At 47.8% G+C, this 13,779-nt stretch overlaps 3 protein-coding genes and 2 pseudogenes across 3 annotated transcripts in view; 2 read left to right on the plus strand and 3 right to left on the minus strand.

Moving 5' to 3' along the window:
* CND05100 (hypothetical protein) overlaps positions 1 to 260 on the minus strand; it is a 1,280-nt gene extending 1,020 nt beyond the window's left edge. The window contains exons 1-2 of the mRNA XM_570061.2: positions 69 to 260; positions 1 to 18 (exon numbers count right to left, since the gene is read on the minus strand). The exon at positions 1 to 18 is cut by the window's left edge and continues 671 nt beyond it. Of these exons, the coding sequence (XP_570061.1) occupies positions 1 to 18; positions 69 to 213 (163 nt within the window). The 5' untranslated portion in view covers positions 214 to 260. The remainder of the gene's footprint in view (positions 19 to 68) is intronic.
* Positions 261 to 699: 439 nt separating this feature from the next.
* On the plus strand, positions 700 to 3,733 carry CND05110 (annotated as a pseudogene).
* Positions 3,674 to 5,926, minus strand: CND05115 (annotated as a pseudogene).
* Positions 5,927 to 6,034: 108 nt separating this feature from the next.
* CND05120 (3-deoxy-7-phosphoheptulonate synthase, putative) lies at positions 6,035 to 7,746 on the plus strand. The gene is made up of 5 exons (XM_570499.2): positions 6,035 to 6,181; positions 6,237 to 6,493; positions 6,589 to 6,750; positions 6,801 to 7,345; positions 7,408 to 7,746. Exons 1-5 carry the CDS (start codon positions 6,122 to 6,124, stop codon positions 7,560 to 7,562), a joined length of 1,179 nt encoding a protein of 392 aa, XP_570499.1. The 5' UTR covers positions 6,035 to 6,121; the 3' UTR covers positions 7,563 to 7,746.
* A 544-nt stretch (positions 7,747 to 8,290) lies between these two features.
* CND05130 (hypothetical protein) lies at positions 8,291 to 9,769 on the minus strand. The gene is made up of 2 exons (XM_570647.2): positions 9,169 to 9,769; positions 8,291 to 9,109 (listed from the first exon to the last, which is right to left on the minus strand). Exons 1-2 carry the CDS (start codon positions 9,256 to 9,258, stop codon positions 8,570 to 8,572), a joined length of 630 nt encoding a protein of 209 aa, XP_570647.1. The 5' UTR covers positions 9,259 to 9,769; the 3' UTR covers positions 8,291 to 8,569.
* Positions 9,770 to 13,779: the final 4,010 nt, after the last annotated feature.

The following is a 13,779-nucleotide window of genomic DNA, read 5'->3' on the forward strand; positions in this document are numbered from 1 at the left end:
CATGTGAAGAGGGATTGGCTGCAAATGGAGTCAGTGAGTGAAAAAGGACAGGTGTGGAGAAAACGGACGGTTATCGGGGTAGAGCTTCTGTGCCTCTTCGCCTCTGGCTGATTGTGCAAGCTTGTTAAGGCCTGAGTTTCCCCTTGCGAGTATTTTTGCCTTACGCGCTGCTGCTCTCCGCGCTGCTTCTGACTGCTGTGGTTGTTCTGACATGCCGAGGGGAGAGAGAAAGAGTCAAGAAATGGAGGGGTATACAGTATAACGACGTACTTGCATATGTATGTGCGACACTGGTTGCTGGTGGACCTGTGGGGTGTCCCGATCTCCGCCAGCGCGCCTGGCACCGTCTACCCCGATTTCAGGGTCTTTTGGTTGCTCCTCTCCTAGCCAGGGTAGGCACGCGCCTTATTCTTCCCTGCTCCGCGAGGCTTCCATGCGGACTGATCCTGTTTGGTTCATGCGTCCGTCAGACCACTGCAGGGAGGAAGGATCGCTGCTCCTTTTGGATCATGAACGAATATCTCACCTGCTCCACTTCGTTCCATGCCACCTGTTGTTGCTGAGACTCCAGATCTACTATTACTATACTGATAACTAACAGTAGCAGATATGCATGTGAAAATTTGCTTATTAAGTTATTTCATCTCTTGCAGTGTTGTTTTGTTGTTTGTTGCTTTCTCCCTTCTTTCCAAGTCCTCCATTTCACCACTCTCGTCGTACGAAACCTTTCCTCTACTGCTGTGACCTAGACAATGTCTCTGCGTTTGACGATGAGTCACGCAATCTGGACGGCATCTTCGCCAAATGGCCAACCCAGGTCGCGGATTGCCTCGTTCCTTCTGGTAACCCTATAACGACTGCCCAGCGTTTCATCCCCTGCAAACAAAGGGGCCACCGCTTGCGAGTCTAATGGCTTTTTCCGCTATACCACTTACAACCTTTGTGGGATTGCCGCAGCGCTTTGGAAGTATGCTCAAAGCCACCATACAAGTCCTCATCAAAGTGGCTGTCTCAGAGGATAGGGACGAATCACAGCAATTGAGGGTACAAGAAAATATAGATCTCACGGATTCCACTAGTGAAAAAATGCTTGGTATCCTCGATGCCCCGATCAATGCCTCATCTTCCAGCCTCCTCAAAAATTGTCAAGTCTTTGTATCGCCAGCTTGATAGTGACCCAATCTTGATAATCCACCCGAAATACCAGGCGAAAGGCTGTCAGAGTGTCTTGTACGCGTCATATCACGAGATGGTTGGGGAAGAATCCCGGACAAGTGTCCGCAATGTGTTTCACCGTTGAAGGGGAATGGTAAGCTGACAACGGAATTCTTTGGGCGGCGAGCTTTAAAGGATGAACTGGAGTATCTCTTCTCCATTGATGGGATAGAGCGACTCGTGGAGCAAGAAATAATTCGTGCTGGCCAAAGGGAGTGTTATAACTCAATGGACCGACCGCGATACCTTCAGAATGCCAAAACTGGTAAGATCCTTCGTCAGCAACTTGATGGATCTTGTCATTGCCAACTTTAGAGGGGAGTGCGAGAAGGGGGCTCTTCTTTGGCTATTAATATATCCGTCGATTGGGCGGACCCATCCAAATCTCGCAATCGGACGCCTCGCTCCATGGGTCCCATTCTCTGCGAGGGAGCTGGCTGACCTTCCCAATCAATATCGATCACAGTTTGGGTTCATGATGCTCATGGGCATAACGCCAGCACCACATGAACCTCCTGGCGTTCTCTTCATCGACTGTTGCATCCTTTGGCCGTAGAGCTTCTCAGTGCAAGTGCGGATGGGCTCTGGATCAAAACACCAAAGTATAAACAGGGTAGGTAAGCCATACTGTTGATAAATTATGTTAGCTCACTTGTTCATAGGACGAAAGGTCTTTGTCAGAGTCGGTACTATCTGCTGTGATCGTCCTGCTGCTGTTGCTGTTACTGGCAGCCCACACTTCACAAAGAGGGATTCTCCCTGCATGAAATGCACTGTACCGCGCAGTCGCTTATATAGCTCGGCATTACACTCCCCTCGAAATGGTGCTGAGCATTCTCAAGCGATGCTAGCGCAGCAGTGCGAATTCCTCAAGCAGTTTGAGCAAGCCCGCAAACTGCACGGCAACCCCGTGTGGCTCGCCGTGCAGGCCGCCAAACTCAAGCGACTCGGGCGGCAGTGGATACCATGGAGCAATCTATCTTCAAGGTACCCGGTCATCTGTCAGTTTTTGACCTTTTCCCAGATTTCGATAAAGTTCAACATGCTGTTGTTGACCCGATGCATCCCCTACTCGAAGGAGTTCTCCCCTTCTATATTCGATGGGTCTGTATTTTGGGGCGGTACTGCGCTTTACCTCCAGCAGGTTGGGAGATGGACGATGACAGAGGCAGTGTCGCCTCATTAAATCTGGAGGATGAAGGGTTCGAGGATGTGGTAGACCGAATGATGGAATGAGAGAGGGAATCGGAGGATCCCAATACTATCGCGAGATTTCATCATCAATATTCTGCGAGCGTTCTGCCACCCGGGAAAGCAACAATCTCGTATCATCTTGGCAGCTTGCATCCTGTGGAACATACACCAGGAAGTAATGCTCGGAAAAGAGGATCATGGTCAGGGGGCAGATGGCAAGCTTCAGCCCATCTCCGTCGAGGACCTTGTCTGAAACAATCCGCTGTCAAGGAATAATTCCGATGAACTCATCAAGCGTGGCCGGACCACAATAGGCTGAGGAGAAGACAGACAAGGACGAGGTTCGAGATCTTGTTGCTGCACTATTGCGAATGGAGACTACTGCTGAGTCAGCCGATCGGATCCTCCAAGAGAATTCCTCGGCAGTCTTTGAGTTCTTGAACACGGAAGTAGAGCAGGGTAGGATCACCCCTATCCAGTGTGCAGTGCTCTTCACATCAGCGCAAGGGTCTGCGTCTGACTGGAACTCGCTTAACGTGGCAGCCAACTACAGCGGCATGGCTACGACTAGCATCATGTTGCAAGTGCTCGTACACAAGTACTGTCCTTTGCCCCAACAGAGGCCTCCCTGTCAGCCGACCACAGGTGCTCCATGAAAGAGTCATTATTCTGTACCGACTAATTCTGTACACTGCTCTCCGAGTCTGTTAGTGCGCCGGTGCTGAGGAAACTCCAGTCCAATACTCCATCGTATCCCTTACTGAGCACTCCAGCGCACTCCTATGTCCGATCAAGTGACGAGTCGATCTCCTACTCTCCGCCCAGTCACCACCATTATACATCCGCACGGACCCCCTCATTTCTCTTCGCCTTTGCTTCCTCATCTTCTTCTCTCCATTTTTCTCCAGCCCATAGGGTCTAATCTGTTGAATGAGCGAGAAGATGGGAGCCTAAGATACGGAGCTCTGAGAGAGATCGTTTGTGGCGTGGTGGGATCGGAGTTGCGTGGTAATTTTTTTTCTTTTTGATTCTATGATAGTCTCTTTCTTTCTTTATGCATCCATAGACACCTTTCAACATAATCAATCTCAAATGAAAATCGTACCAAAAGTTTTGCATTATTTAATGAATCAGTGCTAGTTGCTTCGATTCCAGTCATTGCTTGCTTCCGTACACCGCCGTTCAAATAAAATGTCGGATGGATGCTGCCCAGGTTCGAGAGATGTAGATCATCATATATGCTTTGTATCTGAATACTCTCATCACCCTCCATGCACGCATGCACAAACATCTCAACAAACCCACCATACGCACGCGACGCCTATATACGATATATCTTCAGAATTATTTATATACATGTACACAGACTATGCAATCATTATTACATAAAACCGTCGTATTCTATTATATCATTTATATCACTATCTACCTCCTCCTCCAGCACCCCGTCATCGGTATCGTCAGACTCACCTTCTGAGCTATTACTACACTGCCCGTTAGCTTCTTCCTCCGCAGACACCACGTTTCTCTGGTGAGACTTCGCGTTCCTCGTCTCCTTGAGTTTCTCTCCTCGAGCGAAACGTACCTCCCAAGGGTCTTCAAGGATTCGTCGGGGTTGGTACAATGTGCGAGGAAGAGCGGAAAGGAGGACATCGACGTTGTGAAAAGCAGCTGTGTTTATCACAAAACGGTCGGCATCGCGATGGCGAACCGCAGCCATCTTCTGGCTGGTTGCCTGTCGTTCTTGGAACACGACCCTTTCTCCATCCTCTGTACAACCTCCCGTCACGCAATCATGGACCGCAGAGAACAAAAAGTCGATATCCTTAATAGGGTAAGAAACAGCAAGCCCTAATTGTGTTTGCATGTGATGCTCACCTGACCATATATGTATAAGGTAGACTCTTTCTCCCCTTCCGGCACACGATACAGGACAGGCATGCTCCATTGTGAATGGAGCCTACGGCCAAGAGTGTAGCATTGAATTCTGACTCTGACGCATAACTATTATGATTGCCACTGTCGTAACCCCTGATGTTTCTCCGCCGACGAAATCGTAGTCCGGCCACGCTTGACAAGCTCACCGGTATTCTCCCTTGACAGCGGATTGTTTCAGACAAGGTCCTCGACGGGGATAGGCGGAAGCTTGCCATCTGCCCCCCTGACCATAATCCTCTTTTCCGAGCATTACTTCCTGGTGTATGTTCCACAGGATGCAAGCTGCCAAGATGATGCGAGATTGCTGGGTCGGTCTCGTACTTGCGATGTAGGTAAGACAACCCCACTTGCCTTTAACGCAACCGAAGATTCGTTCAATGACGTTTCGACGGGAAGAATGGCGGAGATTGTACAACTCCTTCGCAGTGCGTGGCCTATACGCAGCCAATGACTCAGCTCAGCTTGGATTTAGTTTCGAAGACTGAAAGCTTACTCGTTACCTGACTCGCTAAAATCTTTTAGGTGGTAACGCACACCGCGGTAGGGCGTGATACGGAAAGCGTACTCGTTACCTGACTCTCTAAAATCTTTTAGGTGGTAACGCACATCGCGGTAGGGCGTGAGAGACGACATGCCCAAAGAATATCCGGCATTACCGAGGAAATACCTGCCTTTGGGTATAATAAAAGACTGACGTAGCGCTTCATGGAATACGCATGCACCATTTGCCGATCCTTCATATCCTGAATACAGGAAGCTGAACCGCTTGTCAAACGTGCACGCAGCCAGCAGGTTCACAGTGATTGTATCCTTGCGACAACGATATACGTCCTGTTTCTCCTTGGAAACACGGACAGTGATGTGTGAACCATCCATTGCGCCCAGAGCATCATCGGAATATGGCTCAAATCTTTCATCACATGCTATACTAGAAGGACGTTTGGGATAATGACATGGGCGATGAATGAATCTCCTGTAAACGGGCGCAGGGGAAGTGCACCGACGAAATCGTGAACGCACCTGTAAAGCAAGATACTTCTTAGCATCATGGTGACAAATTGATATAGAAAAGTATACTTACGCCCAATTTGTTGAGATACTTCTCTGTCAAAACTCTGCGGTATGCCTCATCCCAGCCTTGATACCACCCGTCAGGCAATACAACGCGACGGCCATCCTTTTGACCTGAAACATCTCTCTGGTGGATATATTTTGTGCCATCTGGCTCAGCACATCATTAATCAAGAATAGTTCCGCTTGATTCACTCCCATCACATCCACCATTCCGTTCCCGTACTCGGCAATCCGCTGTTGTCCTTGGAAGATTGAGTCATGATAAGGACGGGGAACCTTAATGAGAAGTCCCTCTAGGTTATCCCCTATAAACGACAACATATAAAGGCTAAAGACACCGTTTCGGAGTATCCCATCTTTCTCTTCATCGTCCGTATTATTCACCTGAGGATGTGTGATGGGCACTGGCAGAGTGTGCTGTTGAGAAGGACATTATTTCAGGTGGCACTCGGCGATTCTTGGAGCAAATGAGTGAGTGCCATGAACATAAGGCGTACGAAGGCAAAAAGCAAAAAAAAAGAACCACGGCATTTGGGATTCCCACGTGGTCCCCCACCGTGCACTTCAGACGCAAAATTACAAATCGTTGCCGAACAGTCTCTAATTTAAAAATATCTACTCGTTTTTTTTGACTTGCCGACTTTTCACGCACATCGTAAACATACTTCACACCCAGACACTCCACATCTTTTCCCCAGCAATGTCTGCTACTCCCTCTCCAGACAGGAACAGACCCCTCGACGACAGGAAGGTCACTGGCGTACGTCTGTCCATTCCTCAATCATCCCGCCTGCTGACCCATATTTCACCACCAGTATGACCCTCTCATCCCTCCCGCCCTTCTTCGACATGACCTTCCCGTTCCTCCCGTCGCCTCCAAGACCATCTCCGCTTCCCGACGAACCACCTCTTCCATCGTGCGCGGTACCGACCCCCTTTCCCGATTGGTCGTCGTTGTCGGCCCTTGCAGTATCCACGATGTCGACCAGGCCAAGGAGTACGCCTCTAGACTGAGAAAGGGCGTGCAAGAGGGAAAGTGGCCTGGTTTGGAGGTCGTTATGAGAGTCTACTTGTGAGTTAATTTTTTTTTATGACTTGCAAGAACCATCTACATTACTTGTTTTCCGGCAAGTGTATTAGCGGGAGCTAATCTGTGGCTTTCAACAGTGAAAAGCCCAGAACGACTGTCGGGTGGAAGGGTCTCATCAATGACCCCGATATCGACGGTTCCTTCAAGATCAACAAGGGTCTGAGAATGGCTAGGGAGCTCTTGTGCGACATCAATGCCATGGGTATGCCCGTTGGTTGTGAGCTCCTTGACACTATTAGGTATGTGTGCAACCTTTGGTTTTCTATTCGGATCTAACACTATCCTTCAGCCCTCAGTTTATTGCCGACCTCATCAGTTGGGGTGCTATCGGTGCCCGAACCACCGAGTCTCAACTCCACCGAGAGCTCGCTTCCGGCGCCTCTTTCCCCATCGGTTTTAAGAACGGTACAGATGGCTCAGTCGGTGTTGCCATCGACGCCATGCAATCCGCCTCCCACCCTCACTGTTTCATGGGTATCAACTCTCAGGGCATGGCCAGTATCGTCAGGACTTCCGGCAACAGGGACTGTCATGTCATCTTGAGAGGTGGCACTGGTGGCCCCAACTACTCTGCTGAGCACGTGCAGAAAGCCCTCTCCACCATGCGTTCCAAGAACCCTGATGCCTTTGCTTCCATCATGGTCGACTGCTCTCACGGCAACTCCTCCAAGAACCACCTCAACCAGCCCAAGGTTGCCGCCGACCTTGCTGCTCAGATTGCGGCGGGCGAAGTCGGTATCACCGGTATCATGTTTGAGAGTAACTTGAAGGGTGGCAAGCAAAGCAGTGACAAGGGGAGAGACAACCTTGAGTACGGAGTGTCCATCACCGATGGTGCGTTCCTTCGCCTGTTACCCATTCCTTTAGAGCTTTATACTGATATGTGGTGATTGTAGCTTGTGTCGATTGGGAAATGACCGTTGACATGCTTGACAACCTCAACCAGGCCTCCCTTGCCCGAAGAGCCCTTCTCGAATCCCGGGAAGCTAATGCCAACGGTCATCTCAATGGCGACACTCCTGCTGTCAAGAGGCTGAAGACTGACGAGTAATTGGGTGGTTGCAGAGTGTTGGCGACAGCGGTAGTATCTCTGGCTTTGGGATGTGGGCCAGCGTAGGGTACGAAATGGTCATGAACGAATGGCAAATATTTATCATCAAAAGCAATCATATCTGCGTCCGCGATTAGAGACAATCTTGTAGATTATGCAATATACATAAATAACTGTTTCTGTCTCCATCGATTTTGACAAGCGACACGCGCAACAATATCATGAATCCTCATGAATTGTGCGTGTAGCTCATCAAAGGAGATTGTGATTTTGGAAAAACGTATCCTTCCTACGGAATAAAAAGATTTTAGCCAAAGAGTCCTGTATATGCCGAAAAGAGTGGAAAAGAGGAAGACTTGTGTTTACATCTAACATCGTCCATAGGGGTCACATGTCTCTTCATTTTCGATCCTGATAGTAGTGTTCTCACTTATCTGCCCGACTTTTCATTTTCCGCCAATGCGTTTATTTTATAAGACTACTTCGGGCATGCAGCATGTTGCAGCACACGGTAGCCACACAGTCTCAACTTTTCCTTCAAAGTTCCCATCTATTCTTTTCCAAATCCGCCTCATGAGTCTAATGCGGTCAGTGAGAATGCATGCCCAACCCTTTCGAATGGCAAAACACAGGGAATCTACCTTTCCCGAGCAATGATTCTTCAATTGTGAATGGGGAAATAAAAGTGCAAAAAATGTGCGGGCCAGTCCGTTGAAAATGTCGAGATACTGGTATACGATATACATGCAACATAGTTATGTCAAGTCGTGGATAATCATGTGATTGATACAAAGATTGGTACACCGAAACTAATAGTGATGAGAGACTAATGCTACAGCGAAAGAGGTGGTAAGTGTTGTACACTGGATAGTTGCCACTCTCGACTAGTCTTTGAGTTAATGGGGATAAGGGAAAGCAAGGCTGATTTACTGACTGAAGAAGACAATGTTTTTAGCAATTATATTAGACGCAGTGTCTTTTGAATGACAACTCATTCTCCAGATCGGTCAAGGGAATGAATGCGTCGACTGCTGATTGATGATCCTCTTCCGGGGGCCCTTGGATAGCTCCTCTTTAGACAAATGACCTATAGAGTCGGCGACTTTGTAGGATTGTCCGACGGGAATCTGGTTGCTCGGCTGCACCGCATCATGTTTTCTTTCATTTCCAGTCGCAACACCGCATTCTCCTGTCCCAGCAGCCAAGGGACCATCTTGCTTGAAAACGTCGCGCAGAGGGCCTACGTCGGTCGATATAGCAGCCATATCGATCCTCGATGCAAATGGGTCTTCAGGCAAATCTGGATGTGGTGCCAGATAAACTGAAACCGCTTCCGACCTGGGAACGGTCCGAGAGTTGAATGGTATTTTTGAAGGGTCAAAGAATCCACTGATGCGTTGAGTCCATGAGCTGTTGGGCCGGGAATTGGTGATGTCAACGCTCATATAGGCAAAAGTCTGACGGTGCGAGCTTTCGGTGGAAGAGCTGGAAAGGTCAAATGTCTGTTGATTAGATGGGGAAGGTGGAATAAGATGGATTGTTGGCACCTGTCAAGAACTTATTAGACTCTCATCGAGCCTACTTTCCGCATCAAAAAGTTACATACTGGTTCAAGCGATACCGTTGTTTTAGATCGGCCTGACTTGCCTGGCACTTCTTCAAATGGCGCTGCGCAGCCCCATAGGCAGACATTCATGTTGGTACTAAATAGTATTTGATGGAGATATGTTCAACTTGGCTCTGGCTGGCCCTGATTATGTCCTAGAGAAGCGGTCGAGGAGAGGGGCAAAGTTATGGAGAATAGACTGCGCCATTCCATTATATAGCCAGAAGATTACCTCCCAGCGCTCAGCTAACGAAATCAGCGACTCCGGCAGACTAAGGCTAGAGCGCTAGAGAAGGCTGGACACTATAGGCGTCTGTCTAGCGCGCGCACGTACCACTTTTAAGATAAGGCGTCACCGTAAGTTGAAGCTATCTACTGTCCGTTAGTCTGTAAAGCGCCTCCATGTGTGCGTTCTAGCGCGGTTCCTTGCATCACGTCGGCATTTGGGTGCATCTGGCCAGGCTTCGGGAGTTTCGGCGCACAGCTGTCAAGCAGTCGCTGCTGGGCGCTGGAAATTGTTTAAGGGAGAACCGAAGAACAAAGGCTGGTACGTAGAACGCGTTGTAGTGCAATGAGCCTTCGGCCTCATAGACTAATGCCACATCACAGTCGGAAGCTACCGCCGGTGACAGTGAGGAGAGATAGAGAAGAGAAAGAGAGATGGTTTGAGATATATCGAAGGAGGGGATCAGGGAGAAGGAGGAGAGAGAACGAAGTAGAGCCTGTGACAGTAACTACCCCTTCCATGGGTAGCTGCCAAACAGCTTACAGAGATCCCAAGTACATAGGTACATAACTGTTAGTTACGCTCATGGAGCCTATATTGCTATATTATTTGATACACACACAACACACAACAACTCGACATGAGACCCGAGTTCAATTATACCACTACACAACCTAACGACCTATCGTCAGTATCATTACTAGGTAGATCGACCACCAACAGCCAAACTTAGGAAGGCTTTGTATTCCGTAGAATTGATACCAAGGAGTCGATATTCTGTTATCTGCTGTGGGTGGCAGTGGAACGGAACCAACTGGATCGTTTAACCAATAGGAGACCCGGGTATTTCCCTACATTATGGTGCCCTCACTGAGAATCGAACTCAGAGCTGAGGATTATGAGACCTTAGGGTCAGGCTTGATAGCCAGGCAATGTGCCAACGGGCAAGGCCCATCAACAATGTTGTGTGTATCTTTCCAGCAAAAGTCATGGACATACATATACTTAGATACTCATGTACCAGAAGCTACCATATGAGTTCACAGATAGGAGATTGGTGTCCTATATACCGTTTGAAGCAGGCTTCATAGGCCATGGGAATGCCTGGGAAGCGAAGTGCAGAGACAAGAGAAGTGCCACATCGGAAATTGTCGGCCTTTAAATCCAAGGATAGAGAATGTGACTACTTACGAATTCATGTGAACTGGGTGGTTCTCTACTTGAAACTCATTGCAACCTCACTATTTTAATCCATTACTGCCCATCCATTACTGTCCAATACACAAGCGGCTCTACTCGAGAAGGCTCTGTCACCAATCGAATCTTACAACAGACCATTATCTGCTCGCACCATTGTCTTTTGTGGCTTTTAAATCTCTTACATCGCTTTCAGCTTCCTTGCCAAGTCGTTATTGAGAAGAAACCCCAGAAATCTTAACAAAAACAAACAAAACTAGTAAAACTACCAAAAACATTTAGGAAAAGAATCAAGATCAGTCAGTATGCAACAGGAAAACAACAACAACAATTCTCCCGCGGGGAGTGGACCAGATGGTCAAGCGAGTTCGCTGGGCAATGTGCCAACCAGTAATGACTGGAGTACCCTTATGCAGTTTTTGCAGGTGCAGACTGTTACTCACGAGAAGCTATTGTCGGAACTGACGGAGATACGCAAAGCTCGAGCTTCGGGTTCACCTGATCGAAGCACTGACACTAGTGTATCCCAGACTACAGCTGTTAATACTAAAAAGAAAATGCCAGCCCCAAGTGATAAAGAAAGCCAGATATGGTATGGAAAAGCGGAAACTCTTGAAGAATGTTTGTCATGGTTTGAATCCACTGCAAAAGATCGTGGAGTTGATGACTCAGAGATGAAAACCAGTTGGTTTAAGTATGTTGCTGCCGCACAAGTGGAAGTAATAAAAAGTATATTGCATGGTCTTGACGCTTGGAGCGCAGTCAAAGAGAGGCTCCGTGATTTGTATCCTGACAGGTCAAAGCAAGTAGAAGGAACTCTTGAGAGCTTACAGGAATTTGCCGAGATCTGGAGCAAGAAGCCGCTTCAAAGGATTGAGCATCTAACCGCCCGTGTAGAGGCATATGCCAGGAATGCTTTAAAGTTCGAAGCTGACGAAGGGTCCGACAATAGTATAAATAAATTCTGGTTTATGGGCATGCCGCTGGATTGGCAAAAGAGATATCGTGAAGAGGTATGGCACAAAAATGTCAAGAAGGATCGAACTAGGTTTCCCGATAGGAAAGTTGTGGAACAGTGGGTAAGAGTGATATTAGACCCAACCGATGTAATCGAAAACCACATTATTGAATCCATGTATCCAAGCATTAGAACCCATCAGGAGCTTGCCCAGGAGGCGGATGATAAGAAAAGACAGTACCTTGGGAAACTTCAAAGGGGAAAAGCGGAGGTAATACAGCTTAGAACGGCTGATGATGAATACAAGGAGGAACCGATCAAACTAGAAACCGAGCAGATCGATGATGTTGACGAGTTAGTACGTAAGATGGGAGAACTGACTATCAAAAGTCAAAGCGTTAGAGGAATTACCCCTTCAGAGAGAGCGAAGTACATTGACTGTCATGCTCGTCTTGCTGCAGTGCGACCTATCTTAGCGGAGGCTTGCCCCAGCAACTTGCCCTTCTACCGGAGCTATAGTTATAGACAAAACCCTCCTGTCGCACATTTTCAGACTGTTACTCCGCTTGGTGACTTACTTGAACAAATGGAACTGATGAAGGAAAGGAATCGGACAGGGTATCGAGAAGACCCTGAGTATAAAGAGCTGTATGCCAAAGTGAATTCTATGAGCGTTGCGGCCGCCTCTCTTCTGCAGACTCCTCTTATTGAGACAACATTTGTGGGTCACTCACGAGATACACCCCCTCATGCAGAGATATCCTCTAGACCTGGTGTCTCTGTGAAAGTAAGTAGCACAAACCAGTGTGCAGCCTGGGGAGAAGTGAAGCCGAAGTGTCATTGGTGCCGAGATTCAAATCATTTTGTGAGAGATTGTCCCAATACGGCGAAGTGGGCCAAAGACGGATGGATTAAACAAGTTGATGGTTTCTGGGTGTGGGCACTTAATAACGCCAGAATTAAAAGACATGCTGATGGCACATATGAGAGTACAGTTCGTGATTACGTCAGAACTGCTGAGCATGATGCGGCAGTGAACAGTGCGCTTTCAGCTGCTCTGATGGCTAGAGACTTTGAGCAATCAATGTATCCTGAGGAAGACGAGATATAAGATCGGCCACAGAGGTTGGAGTATTAATTATTATGATAGATAAATATAAGTCAAAATGATGAGAATATAATCCAAGAAGGAAGTCACTCGGTGACCAAACGGATAGAAGAAGGACTGTTATCGGTGAATCGGAGCTGGAATAAAGTGGCAGTCTTGAGTACTAATTACCGAAGAAGTTCAATGGTTAATCGCACTCTTTATCCTTATTCACTTTTTACTAGTACTGCTATACGACTATACTCAAATGGGGTGTCCAAGGAGAACTCAGGTCTTATCTGATTTCACACAGGAGCTAAGAGATGTTCATGCGTACCTGACTTCACTGCTGAGGCTGTAGGGATCAACAGAGATCTGACTACACTTCCGCTGCTGAAAAGGACACACATCTGACCTTACACTGATGCTGAAGGGATGAGTAGCGGCGGAATCATTGAGGTATGCTGGGATGGAGTTCATTCCTAGCCAAAAGACAACAAGAAAAGCGAAGAAGAATCCGATCTCACGACCGTCACTTGAAGAGCAAGCTAGAGTCCTGCCTTCTTCCCCAAAAGTGAGGGCAAGTGGAGGCAGTCTTACGAGTACACTTATCTGACCTGGGCAGTCCGGGGTATGGTTAGAGCACTAACCATAAAAAAGTTGTAGGGATATGTAGTGCAATGAGCCTTCGGCCTCATAGACTAATAATGCCACATCACAGTCGGAAGCTACCGCCGGTGACAGTGAGGAGAGATAGAGAAAAGAAAGAGAGATGGTTTGAGATATATCGAAGGAGGGGATCAGGGAGAAGGAGGAGAGAGAACGAAGTAGAGCCTGTGACAGTAACTACCCCTTCCATGGGTAGCTGCCAAACAGCTTACAGAGATCCCAAGTACATAGGTACATAACTGTTAGTTACGCTCATGGAGCCTATATTGCTATATTATTTGATACACACACAACACACAACAACTCGACATGAGACCCGAGTTCAATTATACCACTACACAACCTAACGACCTATCGTCAGTATCATTACTAGGTAGATCGACCACCAACAGCCAAACTTAGGAAGGCTTTGTATTCCGTAGAATTGATACCAAGGAGTCGATATTCTGTTATCTGCTGTGGGTGGCAGTGGAA

This window comes from Cryptococcus neoformans, assembly GCF_000091045.1.
Source record: "Cryptococcus neoformans var. neoformans JEC21 chromosome 4 sequence".
NCBI lineage: Eukaryota > Fungi > Basidiomycota > Tremellomycetes > Tremellales > Cryptococcaceae > Cryptococcus > Cryptococcus deneoformans.

Excerpts from the sequence above, each read along its gene's own strand:
- CND05120 (XM_570499.2), top strand. The coding sequence starts at position 6,122 with ATGTCTGCTACTCCCTCTCCAGACAGGAACAGACCCCTCGACGACAGG. Across the intron at positions 6,494-6,588 it reads GTCGTTATGAGAGTCTACTT|TGAAAAGCCCAGAACGACTG; the intron begins GTGAGTTAATTT and ends GGCTTTCAACAG. Across the intron at positions 7,346-7,407 it reads CGGAGTGTCCATCACCGATG|CTTGTGTCGATTGGGAAATG; the intron begins GTGCGTTCCTTC and ends TGGTGATTGTAG.
- CND05130 (XM_570647.2), bottom strand. The coding sequence starts at position 9,258 with ATGAATGTCTGCCTATGGGGCTGCGCAGCGCCATTTGAAGAAGTGCCA. Across the intron at positions 9,110-9,168 it reads CAACGGTATCGCTTGAACCA|GTGCCAACAATCCATCTTAT; the intron begins GTATGTAACTTT and ends AGTTCTTGACAG.